The sequence below is a fragment of the Xyrauchen texanus genome, chromosome 24 (assembly GCF_025860055.1).
Source record: "Xyrauchen texanus isolate HMW12.3.18 chromosome 24, RBS_HiC_50CHRs, whole genome shotgun sequence".
In the NCBI taxonomy this organism is placed as follows: domain Eukaryota; kingdom Metazoa; phylum Chordata; class Actinopteri; order Cypriniformes; family Catostomidae; genus Xyrauchen; species Xyrauchen texanus.
Window position 1 is genome coordinate 32,720,844 of NC_068299.1, and position 18,882 is coordinate 32,739,725.

At 38.1% G+C, this 18,882-nt stretch overlaps 1 protein-coding gene across 1 annotated transcript in view; it reads right to left on the reverse strand.

Moving 5' to 3' along the window:
- LOC127618212 (extracellular tyrosine-protein kinase PKDCC-like) overlaps nucleotides 1-18,882 on the reverse strand; it is a 47,909-nt gene that overhangs the window by 15,804 nt on the left and 13,223 nt on the right. The window contains exon 2 of the mRNA XM_052090542.1: nucleotides 7,770-7,892. Within this exon, the coding sequence (XP_051946502.1) occupies nucleotides 7,770-7,892 (123 nt within the window). The remainder of the gene's footprint in view (nucleotides 1-7,769; nucleotides 7,893-18,882) is intronic.

The window sequence follows — 18,882 nt, forward strand, 5'->3', positions numbered from 1 at the left end:
ATCAATAGTCAAGGCAATAAGTGAATGCACTCTTCTAAAATACGTAGCATTAGAAAGTTTTATTTATTCTCAATTATTCATTCCTCAGACCCGATTGAAAAAAATAATAATGACATTTTAAGTCCCTCTGCAACCTTTTATATTTTTCTTTTCTTTCAGCAAAATACAGTCTTCACTAACAGATAAGTGCTGCTTTTGCTTACTATATGTTTTTAGTAGGGCTGTCGATTTAACGCGTTAATAACGTGCGATTAATTTAACAAAAAATAACGTTAAAAATGCATTTAATCGCAATGCTTTTCTGAGAAATTTAAGCTTGTAGTACCACCTGCTACTCCAGAGGGCAGTAAGTGAAATTTCAGCTGTGTGAGCAATATACAGTGAACAAAACATTAACAACTCTTCAGCGGACACACAACACAAACATGCGTTACATTCTTGCTTTCAAAACACTTGAAGGAGCGCAAATGCGATCTTTAAGGGATCTAAAGATGTATTTAAAGATTGAATATTAAACTATATTTAACTTGACACAGTGACCTAAACATTTTATTTTTATGACGAAACACACCCGAGACGCGACACAAGCATGTCTGATGCAGGTCGTATGGTCTTTACCTCACAAATATTTAATTACCAACAAGGTTAAGGAGGTGTCTTTTAAACTGTTACACAGTTTTTACCCAGTCAATCTTTATTTAAGAAACATGCTCCCTGAAATAGATCCACTTTGCTCCTTCAGTAATGATGTAGATGAAAAGTTTGTTTGTTTGTACGTACCTCTATTTTAACTAGTTTTTCTTTGCTTTATAAAGACGTTTTATTTGGTTTTCACAGATTTGCTAAGTTAATATTTTCTGATTAATCTGTTTATTTTTCTTGCCAAGTTTTTAATACATAAGTGTAAATGTCTATAAAGCCCCTATTTGCACTTTTTTTGTAAAGACTTGAAATATTATTTAAATACTCTTTGTACCTCCAACAACTCCAAAGCATTGAATACCATTGCACTATGTAATGAATATAATGTCTTGGCATTATTGTAAAATATATCTGTAATATTGTGTACTATATGGCTTGTTTCTAAAAAAAATTAAATAAAAAAAAATGTCTGACGCAGGTGTACATTGACGGGTTCTTTAATAAGCCCTCATTATAAATCTCCAACTGATTGACAAATTCACTTGTGTAATGGATTGCTGTGAACTGTGTGCCAATGATTGGATTATGATCAATAATATGGTAGTAAACAATACATTGTATTCTAAAGCCGCTTTTTGAATGGTCTTATCAATGATTAACTCTTCTGCTACAAGAATGTAATGCATTTTAATTATCTGAATATGTTTTAAATTATATATATATATATATATTAAACTACATTTATACTCAAACCAGCCCGTCTGGCACCAACAATCATCCATGCTATTATCGAATCAGCCATAATCTAATATCTAATTAATTGAAGCAATAAGAGCTTCAATTAATGTTCACATCAACCATCAGAATGGGGAAGAAATGTGATCTCAGTGATTTGGACCGTGGCATGATTGTTGGTGCCAGATGGGCTGGTTTGAGTATTTCTGTAACTGCTGATCTGCTGGGATTTTCACACACAACAGTCTCTAGAATTTACTCAGAATGCTGCCAAAAACAAAAAACATCCAGTGAGTTGCAGTTCTGTTGACGGAAATGTCTTGTTGATGTGAGAGGTCAACAGAGAATGGCCAGACTGGTTTGAACTGACAAAGTCTCCAGTAACTCAGATAACCACTCTGTACAATTGTGGTGAGAAGAATATAATTTCAGAATGCTATTCTGAGATGTGGGATGGCGCTGTTTTGGTGGCACGATGGGGACCTACACAATATTAGGCAGGTGGTTTTTAATGTTGTGGCTGATCAGTGTAAATGCAGTGTGTTAATGTTTGGTTGTCTCGTATTTGGTTTAGCTAGTAAGGAGAGCAGTATGTGTGCGGGCGTATCATCGCTCAAGGGCCCGTGGAGAGAGGAGCTTGTGTAGAAGGCATAAAGGCATTCATCAGTATACAGAGGAAATGGCTCTGGATCTAAATGAGCTGTTTGGAAGTCACCAGATGTGACAGAGTCTATTAGTGCCTCATACGCAATTCAAACGTTGCTAAAGCATTGCTTGAGTTTTTCTGCTTTGTTCCACATGCACACAGAGAAAGAGTCCTGTAGTGCAAAGAGTGTGATTGTTAAGGACTTTTTTCCCTTTTTCTCCCAATTTGAATGCCCAATTCCCAATGTGCTTTTAAGCGTAGTGATTTGCCTCAATCCAGGTGGTGGGGGACGTCTCCCATCTGCCGCCGCATCTGAGACAGTCAACCCGTGCATCTTATCACATGGCTCGATGAGCACGTTGCCACGGAGACATAGGTTTCCCGCCATCCACCAACTCACCACGCGCCCCACCAAAAATGAACCACATTATAGCGACCACGAGGAGGTTACACCATGTGACTCTACCTTCCCTAGCAATCGGGCACATTTGGTTGCTTCCTTGCTTGAGTCACTCAGCCCACCCTGGGATTCATCACTGACTACTGTGATCCAGACACCTCGCATCTGGATATATGCCAGATTATGAAACACTACTCCATCATTAGATAATTAATGCTGATTTGATCGATCGAATATGCACACAAAAATGTATTTTAAATTAAATTAATTTTACCACCTTTACTTTCATATGGCTGTAATAGAACAAAGCAATTTTTGTGAATAAAGCACAATCTATAATGAGACTAATTTACATAGAAAGTCATAATGACTTACTTTAAATACTAATGACACAGTGCAAAATCAGCGCTGAAATTGCACTGTGTCATCAGTATTGTCACTACGCGACCATGAAGACTTAAAAGCAAATTGGGAATTGGGTATTCAAATTTAGAGAAAAAGGGAAAAAGTCCTTAACAATCACTCTTTGCACTACAGGACTCTTTCTCTGTGAGCATGTGGAACAAAGCAGAAAAACTCAAGCAATGCTTTAGCAACGTTTGAATTGCATATGAGGCACTAACATGTTCAGCTTTTGTTTGGAAGTTAGACGACTGTGCGATGTATACAAACGGGCCATGGACCGTCTATATTAATATAATAAAGTTTATTACAATATTTATAGTTATACAACAATTTATGAAAAAAAAATATTTTATTTATGTGCAATCACTTATATGAAAACGAATACAATAATCGCCGCAGAGACCCAGTACCTGAGCTGGAGCTGTAGGGGGCATTATTGCACTTCTACTGGCACGTTTCGCATCGCTTCTCGTGTGAATGGAAAATGCCTGTACACATGAGAGGCGGCAAGAATGCAAGCAAAGCCTGCTGCCCACAGCGTCCCATGTAAAACCACCTTAAAACACAGGCTTTTGCACTGAAATGCAAAGCGCAAATGTTGCGGACCGGTTTCAGAATATCAAGTACTTCATGGAAAACCTCACAAAGCTGTCAACTACATAAAAGCATTCAGAAAATGTCTAAAAATAAAAGGGAATGAGCAAGAAAAGCCTTAAATGGGCTATAAATACCATGAAATAATCAACAGCAGGAATTCTGTATTCACAAAACTTAAAGGCAATAAAAAACTTTCATTCTCATTAAAATGGTTTTATTGTTTCAGACTGGAAATTATTTTGATTTCACTGAAATATCAGGAAATCACTCCAGAAAGTGAGTAATATATAACAAATATATACTAGCAGAATACTATGAGGTATGAGTTATGGAAACTTGCAGCCTGCCACAAACTGGAACTGGTAGTGCTGAAAAGTCTAAACTAATGGACAGTTATGAATTGGTCTGCTGAGCAATATACTGTTGTGCTGACATGTAGATGAGTGTGGTTTGTTCCCTATTAAAGCACTGACATTTTTATAAAGCGGCTTAACATTTGTGCTACAAGTGTGTTTGTGTCTTAGTGAGTGTGTTGTGCCTGTGATTGTGAATGTGAATGTGTGTTTGGGTGTGTAAGTGTGGTTTGGTCAGGAAATACACTTCAAGGGATGGTTTTAGGTTTTGTGCATGTCAGCTGGGGTGCAAGTCTGCAATACTTGCAATCCATCGAGCCTGGCCCACAGTGAAATCTTAGTGATCCAAAATCCTGCTCCACATAAAAGTACATTAAACACCAAATATGTTGGCTGTGACAGTATCACATCACACAACATCTATACGTTCAAATCGCTTGTAGCGATTGTATGGACTTTTAGACCATACATACATCACAAATCTCGCCATTTAAGGTCAATGTTATAAGATTATCTGAAGCATATGTTATGAACAGCTGTCTGTTATCAGACGAAGAGCTCATGCACTGGGGTTTCATTCTTTTTCATTCTCTCGGCACAGGATGCGCTCTGGCCACAGGAAGTCAAAGCAAATAATTATGGGATGTTGCCACGGCGATAGTGATCAGCAGGGTTTATCAGGAAGTGCGACGCTGCTGAACAGGAAGCCCGGGGTAGAGTACAAGTCATCACTCTCGCACCCAGCTCTCCAGAATCTCTAGAACAGCTTAAATTAATAGGGTGCACTAAAGAAAGCTTTGATGGAGCGTTTGACGTCTAGGAATGCATAAGTTGAGAATCGGATTTCTAAAAGCACTAATGGAATTTATGCCTGCCTTAAATTCTCATCAGTCAATGGATGCCTGCTTCAGAGTTCGTTACAGTAAAAATGAAAGGGGCAAATACACTAAAAAGTTAAAACACTAAAAAAAAAAAATTTGGTTTACAAGAGATGAATATTTTATAGCAGTAATAATTCAGCAGTAAATAATTAAAGCTACACTATGTTACTTTTGGCCCTCTAGCAGTTGAAGCATAAAACTGCAAGTTAATTGTGGAGGAACACGGTTTTGGTAATTACGTAAGTTGTGCTCTGGCTCTGCTCTTCTGCGCGGATTAATCTGATGGTTTGAGGAGTACGAGTGTAACCATGTTTACAATAAATCATCTTATCAGAGCGAATGCCACTAATGACAATAAAACTCACCCTCTTCCCTCAAATAAAAAAAAAATATATAAAAAATATATATATATATTGACTTATTGATTTTTTTTTTTTTTATATAAATACCGTTACAAAAGTTAGGCAATGATGACATTAGACATGACGATGCCTAAGCACTGCAGTACCACAATCCAGAATAAAATGCCCAATAATAGTCGCGAATGCTATCTAAATAAATACCACACTAAGAGAATAAAATAGAGTTTTCACCACCTCTAAAAAAGCCAAGCCAATGCTGTTTCGTATTTTATTACGTGCTTTTACCCCTTCTCTTTTTACTTCTCGGTTCAAGGTTTCTTTATTTTGAAATTAGGGTGATTCCCCAGAGGGTTGCCTTTTTGAATGATCCATGGTCAAAGTCACTCATTTGTTGTGGCTAAAACCTTTAGCTTCAAAATACTACCACACCTATTACTGCACATATACATGCGCTGTAAAGCTCGACCTTCTTTTCTTTATTTATGGCCATGACAAACACGCATGGACGAATGACAGAAATTTCCTGCCAAATCCTCTCTAAAATATAAATCATTATTATTTGCTCTCTGTAGTGAATCGAGGTAAAACAAAACATGGTTTGGAAAACAAAGTGTTGGTGTACTTGCTCATTAATTAAATTGATTTAATTTCTAAAAATGTATTGTAATGTATGTATTTTTGAAGCTTTAAATCATTCAGTCTTAGTGAAGAATGTTGTGATCAGGCAAATATCCAGATGTCCATTTTCTGTATGTTAAAATGCCAATTCAGGTTCACAAATTTCTTGGGCATGTTTGTACAGTTACCAGATTTGCATAATTTGCAAAAAATATGCAGAGAGCATGCACAAATAAACAGAGCTATCGGTGGGCACAATTCATTTGCAATCAATTCCCCCACACATTTTCTCAACTCTTGATCACATGACAGAGCAACACTTTCTCAAATCCTTGCATTTTTCCATTAAGTCCTTATGATGCACCATCCCACTGAAATCAAAGGACTCGCAGGGTTGTCTGACGCACCAAAAAAATAAAAATATCTAGTGTGTAGGTACCATTACACTGTATTGTCTACTAGCATGGATTGCATGTCAGAATAGGTCCTCTCTTTTATTTCAAGCTTGGCTCTTTTTATTATAGTGAAGGGGAACAGGAAATGATTGTGTAGATACAGAGAGAATGTTATTAAGATGTTGCAGGCTAGATTCAGACCAGCATCACCCTTAAGAAAGGACCACCACTACTCAACATGTCCAGAGTACATGCACTAACCACTACACCACAGCTTCAAATGTTTACAGTGCGTTATGAAATAGTTGTAATTATATGAAATGAATGTAATTCAAACATAAAGAAGAAATACTGCTTATATTTGAATTATTTACGAATAATAATAAAAAGAAAAACATTACAAACTACATTATCAGCATAACAATTCTGAGTGAGTATCTTAGATTTTGGTATGTCCCCCTTTTTGCATGGAATCCACACATTTAAAAACCTGATGATCATGTTATCCAGCATGGTTTGAGCATGTTACAAGAGCATTTTGACCCATTTTACACCTTTTAAGATGCGTCTGTGTCTGTGATCTGATTACATGTGGTCAGGTGAGACACATCGCTGTTTACACCTGGTCACTTAAATGCATCTTCGGATATGGAGGGGAGGGACTCTTAAGCACAAAAGCAACATTTCAAGCAGAATTGTCCATTATATTAGTGGATTACCTGTACTTACCTGAGCTTCTCATAAGTCCCTGCATGTTGATTTCAGACACACTAAAGATCTGTGAAGTTCTCATGCTTGGAGTATATCCACTTTTTTATTTTCTGATCGGAAAAAACTTCTAAAGCTGCTCATACGTGGCAAAGTTGAAACTATTGTTTTAGCGCAGCAGTTAAATGACAGGTGAGGAGTGGTGCTTCGCTGCTGCCAGGACACATTCAGGGTGGATTAGAGTTTACACCTCAAACCTGATGCGGTGTTTATGATCCGAACAAAAAGACCTTTCATACCCTGTTTGACCTGTATTTAGCGGTGACCACATGTGATCGGATCATGTAATATGCATGTTAATACCAGGTGTTTACAGGGTATTTGTTTGTTTCAATAGAAACATGAAAATCTGACCTTTTGTACAAATCAATCAATCAATCAATCATTTATTTGTAAAGCACATTTAAAAAACAGCACATAACACAGATCTGTACGCTACTCAAACAAATATGTGATTTAAGAGTGGATTTAAAAACATGAAGGGAGAAGATCTCTTTGAGGAGGTCAATTATTCCACAAGCGATGGTCATGGAGTTAACATGGTCAAATTTGCTTACGTTTGAATTAGTGACCTTAAAATAGTGTAGAATCTTTCTTCTATTTCCTCTTCATACCTTTATATTAAAATATGCTTAATTTTAAACTTTATTTATTTCCTGGTAAATGAAAAACATTCCAGATTTGGTCCAATGTGATCTTAGACATTTGGACCCCACTGTATATAAAGTGTTACCAATGTCAAAAATGATGGCTTTTCCTATCATAGTTCCATCTTGATCAAGTCAGTTAAACAATAACCTTTACTTCTGTTATTCTAGTAAAGAAACAAAAATCACAGGTTCAATTTGTTCACAGTTCTAAGCTTTGATAAGTGCTAATACACCCCTCCATGTTCCTCCCTCTAGCTACAGACACTACAGATGGAATGTGTGATATGACCTCTGCAGTCGCAGCCGCAGTGACTCACCCTGAATCTTTCCTCCCAGGGCGTCTGCAGCAACTGAATCATCTCCAGCGGGCTGCCCAACTCTGTGATTGCTGTCACCGTGTCCTTTATATCATTGCTGTCCTGGTAGCAGTAGCCATACAGCTGCAGAGGAGAGAAAATACCATCCATCAGTACAATGTGATTGGCAAATAACAGCATTGTGTTGAAATTCACTGCTTTGACCTAGACGGGGACAATTCTGGTCTCGGCTGGAGAAGCCAAGCTGAGCAAAGCATTCAAAGGCCAAGAACAGACTAACTTGTGATAAATGGAAAATATGAGTTAAAGAGATGTAATAGGCAAAACTAGGTTTTTGGATTTTCTGATGGAGATGACTGTTACAATAACAGGTTGATGTGAGTGGTTGCCAGGACGTTGCTATTTTAATGCTGGTATGTTCTGGGTGGTTGCTCGGTTGTTGCTGTCTCCTGGGTGGTTTCAAATTGGCCCAAGTCAAAAGAGCCCACCTTCTTCAATGCAAGTCTTTGGGATTTTTTTCCTCCAATCGTTTTATCATCCACCAATCGCTTAGAAAATTAATAATAATAATAAGAAAAATGGACCAGGAAGACGTACTGCAGCTTGTAGTAGGTTACAAAGGCATGTGCTTGTTATATTTGGAGGGGGTTCTATATGTTATGGCCACAGCTAACAGACTGTTTCCCTCAACATTGCCGTGACGAGCGTCAAGTTTGGCTCTTTGCTTACAGAATCATTTTCTTTAGCTAATTCAAACCAAAGAAACTGGTTAAAAATTAAACAGCATGAAATTTAATCTAAAAAGAAAACAACCTAAGGCTGCACCACTAGACACAGCACCCAGCATCAAAGGAAAAACGCACCCACTAATGTCAGGAGGTTGGATGGAGAAACAGGATGTTATATTCCTCCACAACCAAGTGGGTGTTTCAGTTCACTTAGGGACTTCAGTTTCTACGTTTATCTGAACTTTATTCATAACCTTCAAAGTTTGTAAGTACATGTATACTCACACCATAGATACAGAATTTGTATTGTATGAAGTGGATGATCTATTTCAGATGGCATTTTACTTCATTTAGTCATGTCAATCACACTTGCAAATAATGCTTGACATCTCAGCCTGTTACAATGGTAGAGCTAAAATTGGCCACAACAAGACATTAGATGTTAGGTTGCTTAGCAAACTACACACAAGCACACACACACACTGCATAAATCTCAGTCAGAGTGTGGGTGCACATGGGATATTTCATGATTGTGGAAAGCAATATCCACCTATAAGCCACACCATTAACCACCTGCCAAGTATTGTGTACGTCCCCCTCGTGCCACCAAAATAGCGTCAACCTGCATTTCAGAATAGCATTCTGAGATTATATTCTTCTCACCACAATTGTACAGAGCGGTTATCGGAGTTACCATAGACTTTGTCCTCTCTCATTAACAAGGCACTTCCAGTCACAGAACTGCAGCTCACTGGATGTTTTTTGGTTTTGGCACCATAAGGAGAAAATTCTAGAGACTGTTTTGTGTGAAAATCCCAAGAGATCAGCAGTTACAGAAATACGCAAACTAGCCCATTTGGCACCAATAATCATGCCATGGTCCAAATCACTAAGATCAAAATTTTTCCCCATTCTGATGGTTGATATGAACATTAACTGAAGCTCTTATTGGCTGATTTTATGCACTGCATTGCTGATTAGATAATAGCATGGATGATTGTTGGACTTTGGTGGGCTGGTTTGAGTATTTCTGTACCTGCTGATCTTCTGGGATTTTCACACACACAACAGTCTCAATGTGATGAGGCAGATGTGGAATGAGGATCTAAATGCAGCTTTAACTCAGAATAAAAGGAAACAAAACACAGGGAACCAGGCACAGAACATGACAACACATGTGAAAACTGACAAAGAAACCAGGGGAAACAAGGGCAAACAAGGGAATGAGGAACACCTGGAGAAAACAATCAGGGGAAAACCAATCATGAAAGAAAACTACAAAAGGACTACAAAACAGGAACTGGGAACTAAACAAGAATTTCAACATAAAAGTCAAGGCAAAAATCAGCAAATATGTGACAGAACCTCCTCCTCCTTTAAGGAGTGGATTCCAGATGCTCCGCAATGATAAAAATGTTTCCATGGAGTGAAAGGGGAAGCAGAGGAACAAGGTAAATTCAGGAAGGTTTGAGACCAAGGTGGAGCCAGAGGGATGGAGAGCAAGGGTGACTCTGCAGGCTCGGAGGACCAAGCTGGAGCCAGAGGTTCAGAGGGCTGATGTGAAGCTGGATGCCAAAGAGGCCAGAGCAGATAAGGCAGATGGCCAGGAGACTAAGGAGACTAAATCAGGGAAGGGACTGGGATAGGAGTCCTGGCAGGCAGCTACAGGGCTGAGACAGGGTCAGGAGGCCAAGAAGACGGCCACAGGTCAGGGACTGGATCAGGCAGCGGAGCTGCTGGAGGGGGGTGGGCAGAGCCGCTGTAAGAGGAGTCTCTGGGAAAGTGGATGGAACCGCTGGAGGAGTCTTTGGAGAAGGAGTCTCTGGAGGAGCTGGCAGAGCCGTTGGAGAAGGAGTCTCTGGGGGAGCGGGCGGAGCCGCTGAAGGAGTCTCTGGGGGAGCAGGCGGAGCCGCTGAAGAAGGAGTCTCTGGGGGAGCGGGCGGAGCCGCTGGAGCAGGAGTCTCTGGGGGAGCAGGCGGAGCCGCTGGAGCAAGAGTCTTTTGGGGAGCGGGCAGAGCCATGGAAGACTCCATGGGCGGAGCTGGTAGAGGCTCAACGAAGGCGGGTGGAGCCGGGAGAGGCTCGAGGGGCAGAGCCATGGAAGGTGGAGCCATGGGAGGCTCGAGGGGCAGAGCCATGGAAGGCGGAGCCATGGGAGGCTCGAGGGGCAGAGCCATGGGAGGCTCGAGGGGCAGAGCCTTGGAAGGCAGATCAGTGGAAGGCTCAAGGCTAAGATTCCTGAATGACTGGGAAACAACCTCCATGGTCATGAGAATGAGAAGTGACTTGGGAAAGACCTCTGTGGTCATGAACACTGGCAGAGACTTGGGAACGACCTCCATGGTCGTGAACACTGGCAGAGACTTGGGAACGACCTCCATGGTCATGAACACGGGCAGAGACTCGGGAACAACCTCCATGGTCATGAACATAGGCAGAGAGCTCATGGAGAAAGGAGCCATGGAAGGCTTGGAAAGGGAGCAGAAGATGCAGATTTTGCCTGGGGTTCTGACCATAATCCACTGTGTAAAGGGATCCACAAAGTTCCAGAGCCTTCTCTACATATTCGCAGAGTGTCCGGTGAGGATCAGCCGGAGGCATCAGTTTCTTTAGTGTACAATTCACACCGGTCCAGAAGAAAATCATCATAGAGCGGTCTGGATAGTGCACTAAATTCATTAGCTCTAAAAACTCACGGACGTGATCCTGAACATGATGGTCCCCTTGCTTCAGAAGCAGAATTCTGACTGCTGCTAGATCCATTTTTGGTCAGTCTTTCTGTGACGAGGCAGAAGAGGAATGAGGATCTAAACACGGCAACTCAGAATAAAAGGAAACAAAACACAGGGAACCAGGCACAGAACATGAAGACTGACAAAGAAACCAGGGAAAACAAGGGCTTAAATACACAAGGGCAAACAAGGGAATGAGGAACACCTGGAGAAACCAATCAGGGGAAAACCAATCATGAAAGAAAACTACAAAGGACTACAAAACTAACAGGAAACAGGAATGGGGAACTAAACAAGAATTTTAACATAAAATTCAAGGCACAAACAGGGAATATGTGACATGCTAGAATTTACATAGAATGGTGCCAAAAACAAAAAACATCCAGTGAGTGGCAGCTCTGCAGACAGAAATGCCTTGTTGATGAGAGAGGTCAATGGAGAATGGCCAGACAGGTTTGACCTGACAAAGTCTACAGTAACTCAGAGAACCAATTGTGTTGAATGGTAAATGGTCTGACCCTTTCATTCACAAATCTAAAGGTGCCATTTTGGTCATCCAGAAAAAGGGGAGAAATTGTAATAATTCAATTAAAATAGTTTAATAAAACAAAATTAAGATCTTGTCATAATCTAACAATAACAGTTATAATGTGTTATTATGAGATTTCTTTGTAAATCACGGGCGTATTAAAGAAAATTAAGCAGAGATGCTGCACGCTACTGCAGATCGGGGGAGGATTCCAATCGCAATTGAGGCTCCCTATGCCCTATACTCACTCCAAACTGCAGAGCCCTTGAGTGGGTACTCTGAAGGAATCTTGGCATTCCTGTATGAATGTACCCTTAGCTACATTCATACAGGGGCAAGGGCCCTGTGAGAAAAGATACATTTCCTCACTTTCATTTTGAAGCTTTCGAGTGGCATCCCCTCCTGCAGGAGTGCCCTTCATGAAATCAAAAATGTCAGATTTAATTCACCCTGGAACATTGAAGTGCCGTTACCTCAGACGAGTAACAGGTCAGATAAAAAATTTCCAACATCATGTACCACTAGTGTAGACAGATTTATTCATTATAATGGGAGCCGTCATGTCGCTTTAAGTGATATAAATTAAATGAGTCTTTTATAGAATATTGACATAAACTGATGGAGCTGTCAGGATCAGCCAAAGCCAGTTTGGTTTTATTGAAACTAATAAGCCATTAATTACTTTCAGAAAAATACTATTAGGCTACCACAGAACCGCAGCTCCCTATACACATATTGCACAGTCTGTGTAGGGAATCAACTTCCAAGGGGGGAACCATCATACCCTAGGGGGGGCACCAGAAACTCCAACGGCTTCCCTTACTCGCATGATATATGTTATTCAAGGACACTGTAGCATTCGAGTAGCATTCGAGGAACACAGTCTATCGCCTTGCACTTTCTCATCGCGCCTTCGCACCATGCACCTGAAAATGTTCATGTTTCATGATTATGTCATGGTACTCCAAAGTATTTTAAAAATACCATGGTTTTACCATGACACATGTCATAAACATGGACTTATCACAGACCATGACTGAAAATAAATAAATAATGTGTATTACCATGGTGCTTTCTGTGAAAAATATAACAAAATAGGCTATTATTCGTAATAAAGGAACATTTTAATTATGTATATACTGTAAATTATGTTAAAAAAAAAATGTATATATTGTATATACAAGACAATAGTGAAATACTCAAACACAAAGAAATTAGTTAAGTATTTATAATTACTACTCATTAAAAAATAAATAAATCAGTGCCCTTTGTATCCTTCTGTCCATCTCCCTGCTAATGTCTGGGAAAAACAAACCAAAAATAAAGCACTTGCCTCACCCCGTGTGGTCGATTTATTAGTATAGAAATCATAACAAGCAGTTAATTAACAGTTAAGTTTAATTTTAATTATAGACCTTCTTCCGGTAGCATCAAATCTGTATCAATGCAGCGTATATAACAATAATTCTCTGAAGACATGAAAACAGCTGAGAAATTTACTTTTTACCTCTAATAAAATGTTTCTTGTATCTGAATTAGTTATGCATGAACATGTAGTAATTATACATAGTTGTTAAGAAGGTCTTCATTTTCAGAATGCTTCATACACAATGGACAATTGGGCAAAGAAATTTGTGATGCAGCAGTAGGGGTTTAATTGAAGCCAAATACCTTATTCGGAAAGGCACAAATAATGACTTTAAAATGAATAACGGATTAATCCAAATAATATAAAAATTATTTATATGACTGATTGACTATACTGATTGTATGAAAGTGACATTTTAAATAAACATATACAAAAGAATTTATGAATCTATGCAGCCAATATTTTTAAAGTGTAAAGCTTATTAATGAAAATGTGCATGTTGTGATTTCAGATCGGATAGGTGCGGTTTCGGTCTCTATTAATTGTGCGTGACTGGAGCTTTTCGAGCAGGGGTGGGAGATACATTTTTGTAAGAAAATTATCCATATTTATAACTTTATAAACTATAATCACTAGCTTCCGGTAACGGCCGTCCATGCCGTACCCCCTGGAGCCATATGGATTACTTTTTTGATGGATGGATGCACTTTTTTGGGATTCAAAATCTAAGGTACCATTCACTCCCATTATAAAGCTTGGAAGAGCCAGGATATTTTTTTTTAACATAACCCTGATTGTGTTTGGCTTAAAGTAGATAGTCAAATACACCTAGGATGGCTTAAAGGTGAGTCAATTGTGGGATAATTTTCATTTTTGGGTGAACTTTTAAGTACTTGAAAATGGTCGTAAAAATATTTCGTGAAAATTGTATCTGACTTATGCAGACACCTGCAGGACAATCATGAAATCACACCTCATACAATTTAATACAGTTAATGTCTTACACTTTATGCAGATGTGGTTATCCAAGGGTTTTTTGCCATACCCTAGGTTTTTACAAAATGCCGCCACTGTTGTCATGTGTAACATTAACTAAGATGCAACACCATATACACTTTCCACTTCTTGAAATGTCTATGTTAATGTATCACATGATTCCATGTATTCATTTATAGCCTAAACCTGAACGTGATGTTACATTCAAGTGATGATTTCACTTCGGAGCCCATCTATCCATCTTTTAAAATTTACCACATTTATATCCACATCAGCAATTAAGGAAATGATCTGGTTAAAAAGTTCAAATGCTCCATAAAGGTTTAAATGCTCAATAGAGTATTCATCTATTCTTGAATATTCCTCCTTATATAAAACAAAGAAACTGAAACATGCACCATATTTTTTTTTCTTCTTCTTTAAACTGTGCTACCTCTGGTAAAGTGCAATATCAATGTAAAATTATTATTAGTATTATTTAACTAAATAATGGTGTCTTATCGTAAAAAAAACCTGATAAATGTACAGGACATTCACCTGTTTGTAGACTATATTTATTTTATTTTCATTTATTTTAATGTTTGAATTTGTATTTATTATTCACTGCAAAATGTGTGTTTGACATTTCACATTTTGTATGACACCTCCTGCCTCCAGAATAATGTTGTTATGTATATAGACAAATAAAAATTCTGTTTTATAAAGATGTTAATATAGAAATCCCAGGAGAAACCAAAGTTAACAACATATTCCACATTTAATGTGGCCAACAAATTCAGCTTCATCTGGTAAAATTATATATTTTTTTAAATAATGGATGTATAATATAATTATAAAAAGGCTCATACAAGCATATTTTATTAATAGAAACTCTAAGTTTAAGAGTAACATATAAAAATGAGCATTTCATTTAGTTTGGACGCACTTCCGGTTTAAGCCCCGGCCACACCTAGTTTTATCCAAATATAGAGACAGATACAGATAATTTTGTCATATGAACAGATACAGATACAAATACAGATAATAGCTTCGCTGAACACTTATGCAGCAGTTTCCTTCAGGATCAAAGCACGTTTAATTTTTATGGGCAACATAAAGTGGTGCTGTTCCAAAAATGTACTGTGATAAACCCTTTGGCCTTTGGTTTCATTAAAGCATTTCCTAAATGAAAATTAACCAGTTATAACCGGTTACCAGCATTTAAAATTACGTTTTCACTCTGCAACAATTCAAAATCACTTTGTTCTCGTTTTCAGTTACGCTCTACAAAAAATGTAGTTCGATTTTGGTTTTCTTTCCTTGAACCGTTTTTAGTCACTGATAGTATTTAATTTAAATTTTGCGTTCCTTTTATTTTACTACAAAATACCATGCTGAAACTATGGTTACTGTAGTAAAACCATGGTTATTTTTTTGTAAGGGAAGGTAAGGGTTAGGATTCGGGGTAGGGGTTTGTGAAGAGTGTCTGTGAGACTCTAAATTAACACGCTGTAATGATGCCCCTATACATAATGTTAGTATTCAATTAGGGGTGTAAATATCATCTTACATTTGCACTTTTTGTAAAGAAGATGCTTTGGGTTGCTATTTAAACTTACACTAAGTGCAAATAGCCTCTGCCATAAATAAATATGGACTTTGAACCAAATTTGTTGTATTTTAATGATTCTTCATCCATGCCCCTAAGAGTCCAATACATCATGAAACAAAACATTAACGTGAACAATGAACATAAACTTGACTTGACTAAACTTGGCTTGACTTGACTTAAAAAAAACATGACTAGACTAGACTAGACTAAAACTTAACTAGAACTAGAACAAAACAACAGTGTTACATTAACAATACTCAATAAAGGACAATGGCAAACATGAGGGCTTATATACATGGACATGGGAAACATAAGCCAATGAACAAACAGAACCCTAAACAAGATAACAAGACAATAAGCATAAACCAATTACATGAAAGAACCAAGAACAAGACTAAGAACCGATGAAACCAAGACACATAAACATGGAGGGAAAACAGGACAAAGCATTACTAGGCAAACTAGATTTTCAAAATAAAGGACCTGAAGACATGAACAGGACTAATTTTTCAAAATAAAAGACATGAAAAACAGGATTCAATAGAATAAACATGACACTAACAACTCATAGAGACTGCTCTGCAATTGTTTATTTTTGGGGGGATAATTAATTTATAAACCCACCCCTAAATGAACTGTGGTTTGTCGCTTGATGTCATTCAGGTGCTCTCTTTCTGTCTAAGTGGGCAGTTCTTAGCTTGTATTAGCTGCACTGTGGACCAGACCTTGTGCCTTTAAGTCAAAGATCTGGCTATGCAACACTCCACCCTCTTGGTGGACAGATCCACTGGAAAATAACTTGGAAACCTGTGTTGCTGGCTTTTTAGCAGTTCAATTTAGGCAACTGATTTAGCTGGCGATCAGCAAAAGCTGCCTAACGTTCAAACTCAAGATCAGTTTTAGCCTGTAGTCCATAACAAATATATCAGGAATGCAATGCCTGATAGGTCCCGAGATACCATCTTATATCTCAATCAATGTCAAATTTAGGGCAAAACTTTGGATCTTGATAACTGTCCATGTGGGAGGGTCTTGAACAAGTTTTGCCACTGATATGAAGCAGAAACAGGGACAATCTAAATTAAGATCTGTGTTTAAGGGTGCAGACAGACTTGTAGTGCAAAAGCTTTCCCAGGAGCTGGCGAGTGAACAAATGCCCTATCTCAGATTAAACAATCTAATGATTGATATCAGTATGATTCATCTAAAACATGAGAGTGTGTGTGCTTTAATTGTTTGTGCTCATGCAACATTCTTGTGTGTGTGTGTGTGTGTGTGTGTGTGTGTGTGTGTGTGTGTGTGTGTGTGTGTGTGTGTGTGTGTGTGTGTGTGTGTGTCTGTGTGAGCACAATTGTTGCAGACTCGATGGCTGCTTGCAAGCAATAAGACAAACCTGCATATAGAGGAATGCTGTTGTCTGTCTAGCCGCATGGTGCCGTTTTGACTGACACAAGCTCAAAGGTCAACTTGCCTGTTCAGTCCATTTACTATGAAGGGTTTGTATCTGTCCAGAGCTTATTTGTAGAAGACCCTTGAATACTTTATGTCTCCAAATGCATGAGAAATATTTTTCTTAAACATAAAAAGTTAAATGCAGCTCATTTATTTTCAATGTCATTTTGTTGAACAAAAACTACCAAAACATTTAACAGGGTTTCCATGGTCATAGGAAATTCCAACCAGGAAATACCAGGGAAATTATTATTTACTGGCCTGGAAAAAGGTGTGTAAATTAATAAAAATAAAGAAAGTCATGGACATTTCTATCGTGGGAAATATATCATTTGTATTTTTTCAAGTTAAGCTCTGCTCTAAAATATTCCATGGGCAAAAAATGGCTTTTTGTTAGTGCAATGTTGAAATGTAAAAAAAAAAAAAAAAATATATATATATATATATATATATATATATATATATATATACATAAAAAATATAGAGTCATCAGTTCGAATTCAGGGTGTGCTGAGTGACTCCAGCCAGGTCTTCTAAGCAACCAAATTGGCCCGGTTGCTAGGGAGGGTAGAATCACATGGGGTAACCTCCTCGTGGTCGCGATTAGTGGTTCTCGATGGGGCACGTGATAAGTTGTGCATGGATCGTGGAGAGTAGCATGATCCTCCATGTGCTGTGAGCAAGCCACGTGATAAAATGTGCGGATTGATGGTCTCAGAAGCGGAGGCAAGTGAGACTTGTCCTCCGCCACCCAAATTGAGGACCTACTAAGTAGTGGGAATTGGGCATTCCAAATTGGGGAGAAAAGGGGATAATAATACACACACACATATATATATATATATATATATATATATATATATATATATATATATATATATATATATATCATACATAGTTATCAGCAAACAACTATCGCAGCACTTTTTCCTGATTGCACAACGAAATGACAGCAGTTTTTCTCAAAAAGATTTTTTTGTGTTGTTTTGCAGTAAAAACTCACAAATAATCATTGTATACTTTTGTAATGTGTGTCAATGATGGGATGAGTGCAACTGCCTGTAATGGTTTTAGTGCATAACAACTTAATGTGCAGCTAGCAAGCAAAAGTAATAAATACACACAAAAATGCCATACATTTAAGACATGAAACCTGTGACATGGCTAATATGAGTTTAATGGAAGACCCTTTTTTTATATATATATTAGAAACTTGTTTAGAAGGACTATTAAATTTCCTTATCGCAATGATTTGCTTTAACCGTGATTATTTGAGATAAGATCGATTATTTAGCACTTTCAATTTAATCACATTGAACTATCCAAATAAGGATTTTTCAGCAAATATACAAATGCCCATCATGAAGGTGCTTTTCAGGCTTACTTTTCAGTGTAACAATGCATTATGTTCACAAAATCCTAGAGAGACTTAAAAGGTCTTGGAAACCTGATTTGATTTTAGGTATGACTGAAATCCAGAGCTCTTGAAATTCAAAATAAAAGAGCTTTATTTGTTTTCATGTTTAGATCTGCATAATTAAAATCCTGGGTTGAAGTTTGTTTGCTTGTCAGATTGAATGTGGGCTTTACAAGAGGATCCTTTGGAATGTCTAAAGGAAAGATTGAGCAAGAGGGATTATTAAGGGACGGGTGAGCGCATGGTCCCATGGAACCCCAGAAGCGCCATTTTAGCATCAGTTTGCTCTACAGCCGCAG